This window comes from Colias philodice, chromosome 7, assembly GCF_061535455.1.
Source record: "Colias philodice isolate Cphi_HAF_F1 chromosome 7, ilColPhil1 Martin Lab GWU primary, whole genome shotgun sequence".
NCBI classification, from domain to species: Eukaryota; Metazoa; Arthropoda; class Insecta; order Lepidoptera; family Pieridae; genus Colias; species Colias philodice.
In genome coordinates, this window is record NC_143092.1 from 6160399 (window position 1) to 6178244 (window position 17846).

The window sequence follows — 17846 nt, forward strand, 5'->3', positions numbered from 1 at the left end:
TGTGCGGGAAATATGGAGCTAGGGAGAGAGTTCCATTCCTTAGCCGTTTTCATTAAGAAAGATGACTCGAAGCGACGTGTTCTAATAGGAGGGATATCTACAACATAAGGATGGAATCCCTCGCCACGTCTCGAATTGCGGTTGAGGAATGGAGATGAAGGGATAAGGTTGTGCAACCCGTACGCACACTCACCGAAATGTAACCTATAAAACACCGAAAGACATGCCACCTCACGACGATGCTCAAGGCTCAAGAGACGAGACTCGACTAATGAGGGGTTGTTTATTATACGTTTGGCACGTCTTTCGATCGAATCCAAAGCTCCAAGGTGGCATCTAGCTGCGCCTGCCCACAAGTGACTACAATATTCAACACAGGATCGGACTTGAGCTTGGTAGAGATTAAGAAGCTGCCTTGGTGTGAAATATTGTCTAACCTTGTTAAGGATTCCGAGCTTTTTAGCAGCTAGATGGGCCTTGGATTCGATAAACTGCCCGAAGTTGAGTGAGGACGTTAATGTAACACCAAGCAACTCCAGGCAGTCGGTTATTGGTAGAGATACACCGCGGAAAGTCGGAGTATTTGTGAAGGTGCTCCGTTTGGAAGAAAATAAGCACGCCTGGGTTTTTGAAGCATTAAAACCGACTAGATTGGCATCGCCCCAATCGGAGACAGCCCGAAGAGTTCGGTTCAAACGCTCCAACATGTCCTCTCGTAGTAATTCAGTTTCGGCCTTTGATGTGCGGGCACTGGATTTGTAACTCTCGACAATAGTGCTGTCATCTGCATAACTGAATATATTCGAAGCAATCATGTCATTTATATGAAGAAGAAACAGTGTTGCCGAGAGAACGGACCCCTGCGGAACGCCGGCATTGATGGACATTGGTTCTGACGAGGAACCATCTACCACAACACGAATCGACCGGTCCCGCAGAAAGTCAGCAATCCATGTAGTAAGGTTGCTTGGAATGCCGTAAGAAGGGAGCTTGCCTAGAAGGCTATCGTGCCAGACTCTATCGAACGCTTTAGAAATGTCCAAGGAGACCGCAAGTGCCTCCCCGTACTTCTCAACAGCTTCTCCTAAAAGATGCGTCACGTGCACTAAAAGATCGCCAGTAGATCTATTATGGCGGAAACCATACTGATGATCATTCAACAGATCATTGGTTTCGAGGTGCATGAGGAGCCGATTATTCAATATACGCTCCATAGTCTTACAGAGTATGGAGGTTATTGAAATCGGTCGGTAGTTGGTGGGGTCTGACCGACTGCCTTTCTTTGGGACAGGCTGCACATTAGCAAGCTTCCAGTTTTTAGGAACAACTCCAGTCGTTAACGAGAGGCGAAACAGACGTGTAAGAACAGGAGATAATTCTGGAGCACAAGTTTTTAAAACGACAGCTGGTATCCCGTCAGGTCCACTGGCTTTATTCACATCGAGATGACGCAATGTTCTTAAAACTTCCTTGTTCGTGATGCGGATGTCAGGCATATGAACGCCACAATGTTGTAGTGAGGGTGGAACAATACTAGGTGGATTTAGACGAGAGTTGTTGGCAAATAATGAGGCAAAAACATCTGCCTTATCTCTTGCCTTATGAGCCAGAGAACCATCGGGTCTTATCAACGGAGGTAGAGTGGGACGACAGAAGTTTGACTCGACAGCTTTGGCCAAGGACCAGAAGGCTTTACTTCCTGCGGGGTAAGAAACAAGCTTACTTCCAATATGCCGCACATGAGCAAAGCGAGCCTTCTTTTGCATTTTTTTGCAGGTTTTCGAAGCTTTGTTAAAGGCTTTCTTTTTTTCCCGAATATCGTGAGCTTTACGGATTCGAGCATCGACCCAGGCTTGGAAAGCTGCTTGCTTTTTAGCCAATGCAGCTTTACATTGGGCGTTGAACCACGGTCTAGCATTGTTGTTGATGCGAATATCAGAAAATGGTATAAAATATTCCATCGCCTGATGAATCACACCAACAACATTATCCGCACAGCTGGATGGGTCAGCCGTAGAAAAGCACACTTGTCGCCAAGGATAGGATGCAAAAAAATGCCGCATCTCATCCCAGTCCACTGAGTTATAACGCCATACTCTCCTTGTTCCCTTTAACGATGGATCTGCAGGGGAGTATGAAGACATGGACTTTACCAGACAGTGATCAGATGTCCCCAGTGGAGCGGAAACAACGACCACATGACGGTCTGGTTCTGTCGTCAGGAAAAGGTCGAGACAGTTGGCAGTATGGCCGTCGATGTCTGGTACACGAGTTGCGTCAGCTACTAGCTGAGAAAGGTTGAAGGATGTTGCGAAATTAAAGGCCTCTTTCCCAGCATGGTCCGTCTTCTGGAACGGGAATAACCAATCTGCATGGCAGGCATTAAAATCCCCCAGAAAGACAAGTTCAGCGCTCGGATATCTCAGTTGTACTACATCTGCTACTTCACTCAGATAATTAAATAGCCGTGTGGTCTCCTGATCTCCTTTGTGCGAACGGTATACACAAGCATAAACTATCTTGTTCATGCCCGTATCTGCCATAATCCAAAGCACAGAAAAACTGGGTTCCTCGAGGTCACGGAGACGCAGAGTACAAATGTCTTCACGAACATATACACAGGTACCAGCTTTTGGATGAAAGTTATGTTCAAGTATGTAACCGGGGTACCCGAGATATGTCGTGTCATCTGGACATCGGATTTGCGTCTCTGTCAGGAATAGAAGGTGCGGCTTTTCAGTCTCAAGATGGTGGTGGACCGGTGTGAGATTAGAGTGCAAGCCTCGAATATTTGAGAGGTGCACCTGAAGAGAGAGGAAGTGCAGCCGCTGTGAATTCTGTATTCCTTTATGTAACTTTTTCATATTTATTTTGAGAGTGATTAGGCGGGGAGTAAAATAGAAGTTGAACGAGGCAATGCATATGGAACCACCTAATGTCCACATTCTATCGCCCATAAATAAACCTAGCCTGGAGACTGCGAGGACGCCCGAAACCCCCTGAATATCGCCAACGGGTCCTCTCATCCGATCGCCAGTCGGCACGTTGGAGCCAATCCAGGATTATGCACAGGCGGCGGGGCAGCCTTTCTCGAGTGGCTAATTCGATACTTGGGCCCCCTACAACCTGCGGTCGGCCAGCGGTAAACCGTTTCTTCGGATCCCGCTACCCTCCAAGACTAGGATATTCAGGACAACAACACATGGACAACAGATTCGGTTCTCCAATGCAGAGCAACTGTTCATACCTATTTTACCCTTCTTTACATGGGCTTCATCTGCCATCATCCCGGAACACGACGAGCGTTTGGCGGCATGGCTTTGACAGATGGGTGGTGACTAGCCGGGACAAATTGTCTTCCACCAGTATAATTCGGTTACTCATTTGGCACTACCCGGGGAGCACGTGTAGGGTATCTAGAGTTAAAGCCTACGGACGCGAGTAACGTTGCCCCCCAAAAAGTCGAAATAATTCAATAAAATTGTATAAGAACTAAAATCGCTATTTCTGAGGATTTTGCGTGGTTATAATTTACATTTAGTAACTAAGTTGGTTTCGACATAACTTTCATATCCCATGATAATCGTCTATTTTTTTCTTGTGACATGAAAAACATATGTACATCTTTCGTTTTTATCACAACAATATCATAAACAGATAAAATATTTATTCAACACAACGCACAACCAAATAAAAAAATAACAGCAGCAAAGCACATCAATTATTAATAGGGTAGAAGTATGTTGTGTGGAATAGATTACATTAATGGATGTTAACTGCAAGTCTTATAATGATATAACAACATTAAACAATAAATAAATACAATGGAGAGAGACAAACTTTTTTATTAATTCCGCTGCGACAAAATAACGGTGAAATTTAGTGAAGTTTGCCTTTCCACGTGGCGGATCCGATAGGGGTAGGCTGAAATGTCTCCGCTTTTTCATGTCCCTATAAACCAATCACCGGATTACACGCAAAAAACTTTTCACAGTTGTAAAAAACTATGACATTTTTTATTTAGTAATTTAGCGCTTTGAGTTTTAAATCGGAGTACTTACCTACATTTGAGCAATTGTTGATTTTTTTGTTTGTCTTCATTCGGATAAACTGCAATAAGATGTTTGCTTTTGACGCAAAAACTACGTTCGAATTTAGTATACAGATATTAGATCGATTATTATCACAATTATTACTATCGTCGGCTAAATCAAGTTAAAATAACAATCTATTTAAAAAAGTTCTACGTTCCTTTGTAGGGCAGGGAGCAGATGTAATTATATTTACTGATAAAAAAATGTAAACATAAGTAGGTGATCAGCCTTCTTTGCTCTGCCAAACCAATAATTTTTTGTTAGTCATCACCAGGAATCGAAGCCGAAGTACCAAGAAGGTGATAAGAATATTAATTGATAAGTTAAAAAATAATTAATCTTTGTACTTTGGACTTCCAAAGGGTATTCGCAAGGATATTCGTAAAACAGCGAAATATCTTATCACGCCTATTTTATTATCTGTGATTCTCACATACGTCATACACTTGAAATATGACACCTGACATGCCATATTTTTCAACGTAGGTTAGAAAAATTGTTACAATTTCTAAATTAAATTCATTCGAACATAAAAATGGCAAATCGTGCTTGTAACCTGGAATGCGTCTCAGACCAGGCTGGAGACGACGTAGTTGAATTTGTTGGCCCAGTTAAAATAATTTTAGTCAATCAACCTAAACATTTGTACAAGCGCAAACGGTTTGAGGCTGGATTTATTGTACTGTCTCATATGTTGATGGGGGCTTCTATCATGATGGTGCTGTACTATACACTAAGCTATGAAAAGAGATTGTGTTTAGCTGGTTTACACGTATTTTTGTGCACAGCTGGGGTAATTAAACATCTTTTTATGTTTTTATGTATCTAACTTTTCTTTTTGCGTAGGTATATTTATTGTTTCTGGAAGTAAATGGAAACTTTCTTTTGGTACTGATTATGCTGTACTGATACGTCGTCGAACTTATCTTTGATTTTGTTTGGCTCTGAACCAATAAATTTTATGAACTTCTCAACTATTCATTTCTCATTAGTTTTTTTCATGAGAATAATTAAAGCATTAAACTTCTGTGAGAAGAGTTATTTTATTATACTACGTGTATTATTTTGATATTTTTATGATATCAAATAATCATTAGCTAAATGAGTTTTTGTGAGAGAAACAAATCTTTGAAATAGCTATGAATTATCTTTACTGGAATTTAAAGCTAGTATAATCCGGCATTATCTATGATCTAACTATAATAGATAAACTATCAATTATTATTTTTTACTAGAAGGCGAATTAGATCGTATAATATAAGCTATTTTTTCATATTGATCTTAGCGTGATGATATATCCTATAGTCTTCCTCGATAAATGGATTATCTAGCAGTGAAATATTTTTTCAAATATTTTTTCAAAAACCCGTGGTTCATGAGATCAGCGCGTTCAATCAAACAAACAAGGTCTTCAGCTTAATGATAGACGTTATTCTTATTTCCAGCTCCAGATCTGTATGCCATTAGGAATCTTATCACTACACACACTAAGCGGATCGAGTGCACCGGTAAAACTGACGCATCGACAATGTGAACATGCCTTCATACATTTTTTGGGAATTTTTCTAACCATACTTGGCGCAATTGCGTCATTTTTTTGTGGTTATTTTAAATTTTCAATACACTGTGTATTGGGTGAGCTTGCATTTATTACGTTTAAGGTTTAGTAGATTATATTTAATTAGATATGATAAGTATCTGTTTATGTAAAACAGATGCCTAAATAATAATTCTTTGGTTGAAATAAAGGTTGTCAGAGAACGGAACTTTAGGGTATGACGATAATAGTTGTCACGTATTCAAGATTTTGGTTTTGGTAATTATGTTGCAATACAAATTGTTCTATTGTTTTCAGGTAGCACTGCCTGTGCACTGGCCTTATTTAATGCAATCAATGGTTTCCTCATATACGATTATTCCGGCAATAATGACAAAGGATTGATCAGGAAAATTATTAGCAAATTTCATTCATTATTTGGTATCGTGATTTTAATATTATCGAGTGCTTGTTTTATATCTGGATTGATAAAACCAACGTTTACGAAGTGGACACCTTTGCCAGAAATGTCAATATTTTCAATTTTATTTTGTATCTTTTATACAAGTGTTATATTGTTTAAGCCGATTAAAGAACTGTTTACTTTCTAACAGGCTTTTTATTTCTTCTAATATGAAACGTATAGATATTATTGCCTAATAAAATAGGTTAAATTCTTCTTGGTTAAATTCTTAACAACTATAAGTTTTATCTTGGTTTTATCTGTAAATTTGTACGATAATCATCATTTATGTCATTCGACAATGTCAAATTGTATTTAATAGATATTATGTTTCAATCAAGTTTCAATAAATAAATTTACTTTATAATTTGGTATAATGCAAATTAAAGATGAGAAGCCAACGTCCATTTTAAGAGATAACGGAGGCAAAAAAGAAAAAACTGGTGAAAGTAAAAACAAAAGCTCGAAACGCATTCCTCTAAGAATATTGATAATTGAGCCCAGTGGAAGTTACTGTAGGACTATATGGTGTGCTATTGGCTTAGGAGCAGTTCATGTTTTGATAGGGGCAGTAGTTATGTCTGTTATAATGTATTCTTTGAAGACGAAGGATGTGCATGCAGCGGTTTGTACTGCAGCGGTAAGTGTTGTTGAAGAAATGTTAGAAATTTAAGTATGTGTGTTAGCTGTACGATATAATTCTATTATTATTGAAATATTACGGTTGTATTATGAACATTGTCATTGATAAATATCAGCAGTCTGTAATAGATTATATATTTCAATCTATTGGGCGTGGTCGCCACCATTTACTATTATTAGAGCGAGCGCCCACGAGAAACTTAGTTGCCCGGCAACTATTTTGTCTCTGTCGCTGTCTCCTCGCAAAGTTTTGAACGATGCGCACACGAAAGCGACAGCGACGCAACTTTTTCTTTAAAATTTTCTGCATTTATCAACATGGATTTCGAAGAGACGGTTGTGGTCTGTGCTCTTGTCCCGCATAGTTCCCATTCCCGTGGGATTTCCGGGATAAAACCTATCCTATGTGTTAATCCAAGTTACCCTCTATATGTGTGCTAAATTTCATTGTAATCGGTTCAGTAGTTTATGCGTGAAAACTGAAAACCATACATACATTTCCTCTTTATATAATATTAGTATAGATATGTAATCGTAATTGAAAAAAGTTAAGTAAATGTGCAGTTCCAACAAAACGAAATAACATATTTTTCTATGGCGTCGTTACTGGATTACGTTGCTGAATTTTGTTGAACTGTCTATGATGCCTATTAAAATGGCTCTACTATAGACAGAAAAGCTACTAATAATAAAAATAACTTCATTAAAAACAATATTATTTAGATGTGCTATTTTTTAAATAGGTTTGAAGTTGGTGCCAAGCACTAAGCACTTAGTATTAAGCCCGTGCACCGACATCAAACCTTATTAGTAAATAACACATCTAAATAATATGTACCTAGTAATGAATAATATCAAACCTTTTTTTTATTTTTTACTTTTCCGTTTTTGAAGTAGGTTGTTTTTAACGAAGTTATTTTTATTTAATACTTTTTAGTTTATTTTTCAACACGAATCAAACGAGCCCAAACTCGATAAAGTTGAGTCAATATATTACTAAGTTCCTATGGCCACCTTCCGATTCCATCATCAAATCAGCTCTATGTCATAATAATGTTTCATCGCTATCCAATTTACATACGTATACAAAATTTCAGCTCAATCGGTTACCTGGAAATGAATCAAAGTTACTTTCTACATTTCAATTAAGTCATCGAGATCAGACAAAAACGCTCACAAAATAAAAACTACTGGGCTTATCCGAATAAAATTTATGGGACCAATTCTACACCATTCCGCATCAAACAAAAAAAGAATCACGTAAATAGGTTCAGAAACCTCGGAGTAATCGGTGTACATACATAAAAAAAATATACCGGCCGAATTGATAACCTCCTCCTTTTTTCGAAGTCGGTTAAAAACTACTGTGTACGAGAGTAAATACGTTGACATAAATAGGTATTATCGCTACGCCGGTTACGCGGCAACTGGCCGGCGGCCGTCGCCTGGCAACATTTTTGTCGCCGTGCGCGCACTTGCATTGAAACCAATAGATAGGGCGACAGTTGCGTCGCGGGCTTGTCTCCGAACCCGCGGACAAAAAAGTCTCCCGGGAGTTGCGTCGCTACGTACGCGCACTTTCATACTAGCCCATGGCTGGAGAGACAAAATAGTTGCGGAGACAAAATTGTTGCGGAGACAAAGTTGCTCGTGGGCGCTCGCTCTTAGAGCGAGCGCGCACGAGCAACTTAGTTGCCCGGCAACTATTTTGTCTCTGTCGCTGTCTCCTCGCAAAGTTTTGAACGATGCGCTCACGAAAGCGACAGCAACGCAACTTTTTCTTTAAAATTTTCTGCATTTATCAACATGGATTTCGAAGAAACGGTTGTGGTCTGTGCTCTTGTCCTGCATAGTTCCCATTCCCGTGGGATTTCCGGGATAAAACCTATCCTATGTGTTAATCCAAGTTACCCTCTATATGTGTGCTAAATTTCATTGTAATCGGTTCAGTAGTTTATGCGTGAAAACTGAAAACCATACATACCTACAAACCTTTCCTCTTTATAATATTAGTATAGATATGTAATCGTAATTGTAAAAAGTAAAGTAGTTTTTATTTAATACTTTTTAGTGTATTTTTCAACACGAATCAAACGAGCTCAACCTCGATAAAGTTGAGTCAATATATTACTAAGTTCCTATGGCCACCTTCCGATTCCATCATCAAATCAGCTCTATCTCATAATAATGTTTTATCGCTATCCAATTTACATGCGTATACAAAATTTCAGCTCAATCGGTTTCCTGGAAATGAATCAAAGTTACTTGCTACATTTCAATTAAGTCATCGAGACCAGACAAAAATGCTCATAAAATAAAAACTACTGGGCTTATCCGAATAAAATTTATGGGACCAATTCCACACCATTCCGCATCAAAAAAAAAAAAGAATCACGTAAACCGGTTCAGAAACCTCGGAGTAATCGGTGTACATACATAAAAAAATATACCGGCCGAATTGATAACCTCCTCCTTTTTGCGAAGTCGGTTAAAAACTACTGTGTACGAGAATAAATACGTTGACATAAATACGTACTATCGCTACGCTGGTTACGCGGCAACTGGCCGGAGGCCGCCGACCGGCAACATTTTTGTCGCCGTGCGCGCACTTGCATTGAAACCAATAGATAGGGCGACAGTTGCGTCGCGGGCTTGTCTCCGAACCCGCGGACAAAAAAGTCTCCCGGGTGTTGCGTCGCTACGTGCGCGCACTTTCATACTAGCCCATGGGCGGAAAGACAAAATAGTTGCGGAGACAAAATAGTTGCGGAGACAAAGTTGCTCGTGCGCGCTCGCTCTTAGAGCTATTACGCACTGTCGACCGCGCGACTGGACTTACTCCTGGACGACTGACGACTAAGTGCGCAAGCCCCTATTTAAACTATAGTAAGTCACAGTCGCCGGCGACTGAGTCGCCGGCGACTGGTCGACAGTGCGTAATAGCTCTACCTAGCCAAATACCTATAATGATATTACCAATCAGAGCGATAATAATAATATAATAATCATGTTACAATATTATAACATGCTTTAAAAAATGGCAAATTTTGACGCTTCCCAATTATGTAACAATGTTGACATTTACAATTAATGTCAAACAATATTGTACAGCTAGGTAACATTACATATTACGTTTTATTTCGAAAACAAAATGCGTATGTTAATAATAGATCCTGTTGGAGAATACTGGAATGTAATTTTCTGCGCCGTAGGAGTCGGGTTTGTACAAATGCTCATAGGAGGCACTTTAACGACAGTTTTATTTTATCTCATACAAACAGGCTTCAGAGATATTCATGTATTTCTGTGTACCTTTGGAGTAAGTATATTTTTACAAATACGGATCGCGGCTGCTTTAGATTTTTGCATAGAACCTATGTGTGTTTATTTTATTCATATGAAAATGGAATTTGTTGTAGCACAGCTGTAGTTCCTGTTATTGATAAAATGACGACGTGCATTTTATTACTTTTATAATAATATGGTATTTTATCTATGTATATCTATCTACCTAAAGCATTTTAAACGAGTATTAATTTTATTTAATCTGATTCTCGGAAACGGCTGTCATGATTTCCATGGAATTTAGATGCAGGGGGTTCCGGGGGCGATAAAACGATACACCTAGAATTTAATTTATTAGAAAATGACATTAATTAAAAAGCAAAGCTTGGTCATAGTTAGGATGAAAATGATACCTATGTGGGGCAATCCCTTGCAACGTAGTTTTTGATATTTATTTTGCGTTATTATAGTTACATTTTACAAATAAATTTCGTACAATTATAAATTTGAAAGCTAGGGTTTTGATACCATACATAAGTTATTATAAATTTACATACATGAAGATTGAATGCTCTACCAGCTACCTTTTGAAGTTACCGGGTAGATACAGTCTTAGGGCGTACTCCTGTTATTATACTATTATTGATCACATTGTTTCCGTCTCTGTATTTTGTTTCATTCACAATTAAACAAGGAATTAATGAATAATAATGCTTGCAGTATCATTTTTTCGCGGTAGAAGCGATATTAAGCCTCAATTATGCGAATGGTTGGTCTACACCAATGAGAATAAGGCACAGACGATTTGCCCACGTGCTTCTACAGATGTGTGCTATGGCTTTCGCAGTTACTGGAACAGTACTCATAACAACGTCTAAGGGATTCTCAACCAGCGCTCATGGACTCACCGGTTAGACGATCTTTATTTAATAAACTAGATTTCTGCCTGCTGCTTCTCCCGCATTTTTAAAGAAAAACCCGCATAGTTCCCGTTCCTGTAGGATTTCCGGGATAAAAAGTAGCTTATGTCTTATTCTGGGTCTTCAGCTACCTACATACCAAATTTCATCGTAATCGGTTAAATAGTATTTGCGTGAAAGGATAACAAACATCCATCCATCCATCCATCCTCACAAACGTTGACATTTATAATATTATTAAGTAGGATTTGAGTAGGATGTTATCATAATTTAATTATAGTAATGTGCATGATATCTGTTGATTACTAAAACGTTAAATAATATTTTATCAAATCTGCCAGTGATAACAAACAAGGATGTGTTATTATACTTTTATTCTTATCAGATTAAATTTTTAAACACTTTATAAAGCAATTCAGGTTATTATTTTCGAATCTGTTTTGCGAACTCTACAACAAAATGCTTGATTAATAAATGTTTGTTTCTTTCAGTTAACAGTTGTCTAACCAAAATGTTCGGTTTCAGGTACTATAACGGCTATACTCTCTTTAATAACTTTTTTATTAGGCCCCTGCGCTCTATTCGGTGGTCGTTATTTAAAATTGGCCCATGTTTCCTTCGGTATACCGACGTTCATAATGTCATCGATATGTTTATGCTGCGGACTTTATACCACGGCCTTTAGAGAGTGGGCGAGTCCAACTGTGATATACGTACTAATTGCTTTTATAGTATTCTATACGAGTTTTATAATGATCACGTGTTTTATCAAATGTGCAATGAGAATATAATCATTTTAACGGTGCTTTGATTTATTGTTATTTAAGTACTAGCGTTTTATTGTCTTTAACGACTGTAAGGTATTGTCATCTCATTGTCATCTCGCTATAATCGTTTGCAATATAAAAATAAAGATACTTCTCGAAAAAAATATCCTTCACAAATTTTCATAAAAGAACACCAATTATTAGTCACGATTTATTAAAATGTAGAGATTAATTTGAAATACTTTTTATTACGTTATATTTTATTTTTATTGCACCTTATATGGTTCACGTCGGTTATCGGGAAAAACGTGAAAAATATTATCAATGATAAAATATGCGTGATTGATTAAGAGCGGGATAGCTTTTATCTAATAAATAATAACATTGTTCATAAGACTTGTAAAAAATGACAGAATTCGAGTACACTGATAAACTTAAACCAGCACTTTGAGATCAAAACTAACCTATCATAACTGTATACATTGTCGATAAACATGAACCTACAGAGGCAATTCAGTTAGATTTTTCAGTGCAATTTCTATTCATGTGCGTAATCCATATTGATGTGAGGTCTGAGGATTAAGACAAGTTGTTTTACAATGGATATGCAGCCGACGTTAACCCCTGTAGAGAAGTTCGATCAATCGCCTGTTATTGACGGATGTGTTAATTTCAATTATGCGTGGCTCGCCTTCAGAGGGTGTATGAATACATTAGTGCAGTCCTTGATCGCTGTGTGCGTGTTTGTGACGTCATGGTTTGCGCTCCAGTCGAGTTTGAATCCGTTTTATCTACATGTTCTATTGTGTGTTATTGGGGTGAGTTAAAGTATTACCAATGATATATCAGAAGGAAATACATGCTATGATTTGTTATATACCTAGTACGACATAGTTTTAATTCTTTTTTGAGGAAGTCTCTTTATATTAAATGACTTTTTAGTTCTGAATTAAAAAGTAATATAAATGATACTCTTGGACCTTGACTCATATACCAGACCGATATACTTCGAGTATTGCATTTTCACTATTATAAGTGAAAAAGTTATAAAATGTTATCAGACATTGGATGAGTCACGGTTTTACCGATATTAGGTATATCCATATTACGCTAAAATTAATTATGTATCCTGATAGTATTGCTTTCTAGAAGCATCATGATTGTTTATCATGATTTGCAAAAACATTGATTAAAATTGTAATGTGCAAGTAATCAGTTTCTTCATGATCAACGTATGTTTGCTACTTAATCATTTTAAATATCATTTAACAATTAACGTTTACAAATGTTTTGATGATATAAACACAAAAAAATTTGGAAAATCCAAAAGTGCACGCCTCATAATTTTTTTTTAATAATTATTATTTATTAATTATTATTTTTGTTTATTTAATAACAATTAAACCACATCGAATCAGACCCTGAAAAATGAAAGGGTTCTATTCCTGAGCATACTCAAGCGTAAGAGAAAAAAAAAAGACTCGATTAGTAAAGTATTTCGGTCGCTATCGTGTTAACAAGAAAATCCTCCGCACATACAGACACACGGACGTCCAAGACAGAACTTTTTTAAACTGTTTTTTAACTAGTTTAAATAACAAAAATGACATCAAAAATATCATGAATGTTAAAAATAGTGTTTTTTCTTAATATGTGTGTGTATGTATTACCTTACAAGTGCAATGTATGATACATAAAGACATTTTAAGTTTGAAAAATCAGATGTTTTGCGCGAAGCGACAGTAGTACCGACCTCAACGCTTCGCTTATGAGGCGTGCAATTAGGGAAATGCTTACCTATTTTGCTATATTATTAAAGTAGATATAAATTATTCTTGGATAGGGCGCGCCCTCTCTAGAATGATATCTAATACAACGTATTCTTCAAATAATTAAAGCACGTAAAGTTAAAATGCAGAGTAACTGTTGAGTTTAGATAGAGACATGTAGTTGTTTATAGACTTCGCTGCCAAAGGAACAAAATATCGTCTCCTGATGTTCTCAATCTATTTTTATTTGTTAGATATACAATATGTAAATTTCAACTACCTATTTAATTGTTTTAGTACCAATTTCTAATGACACATGGTATACTAAGTTTGTATAGCTACAATGGATGGTCGGCTTCTTTGAGCTTTCGGAATCGACGTAGATGTCACTGGATTCTTCAAACTGTAGGATCATTACTTGCCATCGTAGGTTCTATTGTCATGATGAGAGAGAAGAAGACAAATTTTACATCGATTCATGGAAAATTAGGTGGGTTATATCCGTTTGTACATGATTTACTATCAGCTTATTAGCTGCTGATTTGTTGTAGTGTTCATTCACGATAATTAATATAACCGCTCATATGCTTTGCGCAACCACAGTTGCAAAAATAAAATACGCTAAATAGCTTGCAAAAAAAATAAAGGTAGCCTACTTTGCTAGTGCTCTGGAACGTGCGCCGCGCGTTCGACGCACCGCTATTAAAACTTAATTTATGACTTCCGCGAGAGGAGTACTTCAAATATATTGACTGTAATCGATTGCTATTGTAATAATACTATACAAAACTGTGTTATATTTACAATATATGATTACCGTATACCTTAAAAAGTTATGAAATCGTCTAAAGTCTACTAACTTTTAAAGTCGTCTTTATTACATATTTATTACAACGGTCACTAAAATATTACTTTATAACAATAAAACACATGTTAGAGAATAATCTGGTAAGTAAACACGAGTAGAAATCAATAAAATACAACAATTACGGCATATTTTAACACTTCCTTGTAAGACACGTAAGATACAAACTAAGATATTCCCAAAATTCTGTTTGAAAGGTTGGTAGTACTGGGTAGAAATAGACGAATCAATTAGTTGTCTTTGGTTTAAATACGTAAAAATTAGACTCTGAGAGTATGAAATAGAGTTTATAATCAATTGAAATATGAAAGTCGCTTTGCAACCACAGTTGCGCGAAACAAGATTCTCGATCGTGTTTTTGCAACTGTGGATGCGCGTAGCTAAGTAAGGGGTAATTTTTTTTTTCTCAAGCATATGAGCGGATAAATACATATTCATTCAATTTCACAACATCATGAAACTGCGTTTGTGTATTGTGTTAGTTTTATTTGTATTTCGATGAATATAATTCCTTCTATTCATGGCTGAAGTATGAAAGAATAATAGATAATTGTTAGATATTCCATACAATATGATAACAAAACTTATATAACTACCTAAATGTGATTGTTTTAAAATACGAACATTATGAAATTGTTGTTTAATGTCTAGACATATAATAATCACTACATAGTATAAAGGAAGGTTTTTAGTATATAAATTATTAGGTATTAGATAAAGCAGGCGAACCGCGGGCGGAAAGCTAGTTATTGATAAAATAATAACTCAAAATCACTTATCTGGGTTTTAACTGAGAACTTGGAAAAAACCAATTGATAGGTAAATTCAATCTTCATCTGAATTTGGCAGAATGCAGACGAATGTACCTGAACTACTATTACTACACGTGAAATATATTAATCTGTATAAAAAAGTCACAACGTTATAGTGTTATTTTAACGCATTGTTTTGATGCATATCGCGGTAGAAGTCGACATGCTGTTTTGAGTATGAATATTGGATAGGACTAAGATAATCAGAAACCGCTTATTGCTAGATAATATTAATTAGTGCTTTAATAATATACTTACTGACCTTATGATATATATTGACTGACAAAGATAAATATGGGATATTTTAATTAATATCTATTAAGCTCAATTGTTGTTTGGAATTTTCTTTTATCTTCTAGCTATCCTTATCAAAATATGCGATTTTTATGTTATATTATCGTCATTAAATTGTTGATAGTTAATCAATAAAATGCGAAATACCGTACAAATACAATTATATATCTAATGTCTGAGTGCGTCAATATATTTTATTATTATTGTTCAATTAGGAATTGATAACGATTTTTGTTGCTCTGCAATTTTCATGCAGTTTTTCGATAATAGCTATTAACAGATACTGACATAAATACAATATAATTAATTGATTGTTATTTACACAGGCAGATGATTGAGTTTATCTTCTACTTTATAAAAATAAGTCGGGTTTTCGTTCCTGACGCTATAACTCCAGAATGGACGAACCGATTTCCACGGTTTTGCATTCGTTGGAAAGGTCTCGGGCTCCGTGAGGTTTATAGCAAAGAAAAGGTGTCTCTGGTGGCGAAACGGAGTTCGCCCGGTTTGCTAGTAGGGAATAAAAAATTTAGTTTTACAGGCAGGTTTTACTGGAGAAATATGATACTTCTTCTTCTTCTTCTTCTTCTTATCAGCCGTGGGACGTCCACTGCTGGACAAAGGCCAGATATATATATATATATAAATAACAAACAGCCGTCCTCTGAAGACAAAAATGCATTTAAACTGGCGTTCACCTGCTTTTGGCGTCCGAATACTAGACGCCACTTTGATAGCCAGTGGCATTCAAGTCCTATTGGTCCTGACAAACCGTAGGACAAATATCGATAGATGCCAAAATATCGGTTAAATGGCTGCAATAATATATTAAAAAGTTCGAGAAAAAATCTTAGCGCAGATGAGGCGCTGCTGTCGCGCGTATATTTATTATATATATATATATATACAGGGTGTCCCAGCAACGGTATATTAAGCCCCAAGGAGGTTATAGTTTTGCATACGCTGAGTACGTAAAAAATACTTATAAAATTCCAGACGAATTTTTTTGACAAATAGATGAATTCTCAAAACTCTATGTGTATACCCCTAACAAGCAACCTGCTCAACTTTTCTACCCACTCGTGAGCTATCGTTTAAGATTATGTTTTCATAGACAAAATGCTCACATTAGCGAAGCGGTATATGACGGCTGCGCGAAGCTAGAGACGAAAATATGGATTTTAAGGAAAAATTAAGCAAAAAATTTTTGGCGTAATTTTGTTGTTTAAGTATTTTTTACGTGATCAGTGTATGCAAAACTACAAGTCCCTTCGCGCTTAGTATACCATTAGTGGGACACCCTGTATATATATATATATATATATATATATATATATATATATATATATATATATATCTGGATATGATACTAAGTACGAGATATACGAACTGTGAAAACTATATAATTAAATGAAGTGTTTTCAATTGAAATTTTTTGGGTTGCAGCGTTGGCGGCACTCATCCTGACCTGCTTCGGTCTGCTAAACGGGGTCATGTCACTGTACAAGGCCACTTTTCAACGTTTCGTTGCTTTTGACACTTTGAAAAGCAGCCATCTCTTGTGCGGTACTGCGGCGCTCACTACTTCCTCTGTGTGCTTAGCATTCGGCTTTAATAAAGATTCCTTTAAGAACTGGTCGTCCCCATATTTCTCGTATGTCATGATGGCAATTGTGTTTACATATACGATTGTTATTATAAGCAAACCGTGTTATGATCTGTGGAGATTTATAAAGATCAGGAAGACAAAAAGATGGTGAAGTTTTAGAGAGCGTTAGGAAATGTTTATATAGATAGTAATTATAATCGTGAACAAATTAAATATAAACTCTTTGACAAATTAATTTCTACGTCACTTTTCTGTATTACATAGCTAGGGGCTATAATTTTAAACAGTTGTAATAAATCAAATTTTCTAAACTCGCATTGATATCAGCAGTTTCGATATCTCAAGGAACTAAAACATTTACCAGTTCTTGTCGCATTTATCAGTTGCGAACCCATAAATTTCTAACATTAGCAACAGTAAGAATAGTACGTTTCGAGAACGTGCGTATCGGGGGCTATTACTCTTTCCAAGTTTCCTTTATATGTTTTGATGCCATAAAGATAGGCAGACGCGCACCTACAACTAGTTATCTTTGGTGATCGCGCGCATTTTCTCCCGCCATGCAAAATAGAACAGTTGCCAGTAATAAATTTGATAAATATTGTACCTATTTACTTTTAAGTGGCAACCAGCCAGACTGAGATATGAGTGGGGAAAGCCCGGTTTTGTAATTCTAGGAAAGGCATATATACCATATGTTAGGCATGTCGTGTGAAATTCTAGTTTGTGATTTTCTAAAATCCCTTTTAAAATACCAAATATACATAAAGATGACGGGGTGCATCATAC

The 17846-nt window shown here is 36.5% G+C and overlaps 3 protein-coding genes across 3 annotated transcripts; all 3 read left to right on the forward strand.

The window, feature by feature from the left end:
* The first annotated feature begins 4629 nt into the window (after positions 1–4629).
* LOC149487102 (uncharacterized) lies at positions 4630–6242 on the forward strand. Its single transcript, XM_089697115.1, has 3 exons — positions 4630–4887; positions 5540–5729; positions 5950–6242. The coding sequence occupies exons 1-3, from the start codon at positions 4630–4632 to the stop codon at positions 6240–6242; spliced, it is 741 nt and encodes a 246-aa protein (XP_089553241.1).
* Positions 6243–6470: 228 nt separating this feature from the next.
* Positions 6471–11732, forward strand: LOC149487103 (uncharacterized). Its single transcript, XM_089697116.1, has 3 exons — positions 6471–6734; positions 10742–10931; positions 11467–11732. The coding sequence occupies exons 1-3, from the start codon at positions 6471–6473 to the stop codon at positions 11730–11732; spliced, it is 720 nt and encodes a 239-aa protein (XP_089553242.1).
* Positions 11733–12218: 486 nt separating this feature from the next.
* Positions 12219–17242, forward strand: LOC149487104 (transmembrane reductase CYB561D2-like). The gene is made up of 3 exons (XM_089697117.1): positions 12219–12526; positions 13775–13967; positions 16895–17242. Exons 1-3 carry the CDS (start codon positions 12308–12310, stop codon positions 17206–17208), a joined length of 726 nt encoding a protein of 241 aa, XP_089553243.1. The 5' UTR covers positions 12219–12307; the 3' UTR covers positions 17209–17242.
* The last annotated feature ends 604 nt before the right edge of the window (positions 17243–17846 follow it).

What these genes read in the sequence shown, in the direction of transcription:
- LOC149487102 (XM_089697115.1), top strand. Translation starts at nt 4,630, where the DNA reads ATGGCAAATCGTGCTTGTAACCTGGAATGCGTCTCAGACCAGGCTGGA. An exon ending in TATTTTTGTGCACAGCTGGG is followed by an intron (nt 4,888 to 5,539) that starts GTAATTAAACAT and finishes TCTTATTTCCAG; the next exon opens with CTCCAGATCTGTATGCCATT. An exon ending in TTCAATACACTGTGTATTGG is followed by an intron (nt 5,730 to 5,949) that starts GTGAGCTTGCAT and finishes TATTGTTTTCAG; the next exon opens with GTAGCACTGCCTGTGCACTG.
- LOC149487103 (XM_089697116.1), top strand. Translation starts at nt 6,471, where the DNA reads ATGCAAATTAAAGATGAGAAGCCAACGTCCATTTTAAGAGATAACGGA. An exon ending in CAGCGGTTTGTACTGCAGCG is followed by an intron (nt 6,735 to 10,741) that starts GTAAGTGTTGTT and finishes TAATGCTTGCAG; the next exon opens with TATCATTTTTTCGCGGTAGA. An exon ending in CAGCGCTCATGGACTCACCG is followed by an intron (nt 10,932 to 11,466) that starts GTTAGACGATCT and finishes GTTCGGTTTCAG; the next exon opens with GTACTATAACGGCTATACTC.
- LOC149487104 (XM_089697117.1), top strand. Translation starts at nt 12,308, where the DNA reads ATGGATATGCAGCCGACGTTAACCCCTGTAGAGAAGTTCGATCAATCG. An exon ending in TTCTATTGTGTGTTATTGGG is followed by an intron (nt 12,527 to 13,774) that starts GTGAGTTAAAGT and finishes TAATTGTTTTAG; the next exon opens with TACCAATTTCTAATGACACA. An exon ending in ATCGATTCATGGAAAATTAG is followed by an intron (nt 13,968 to 16,894) that starts GTGGGTTATATC and finishes TTTGGGTTGCAG; the next exon opens with CGTTGGCGGCACTCATCCTG.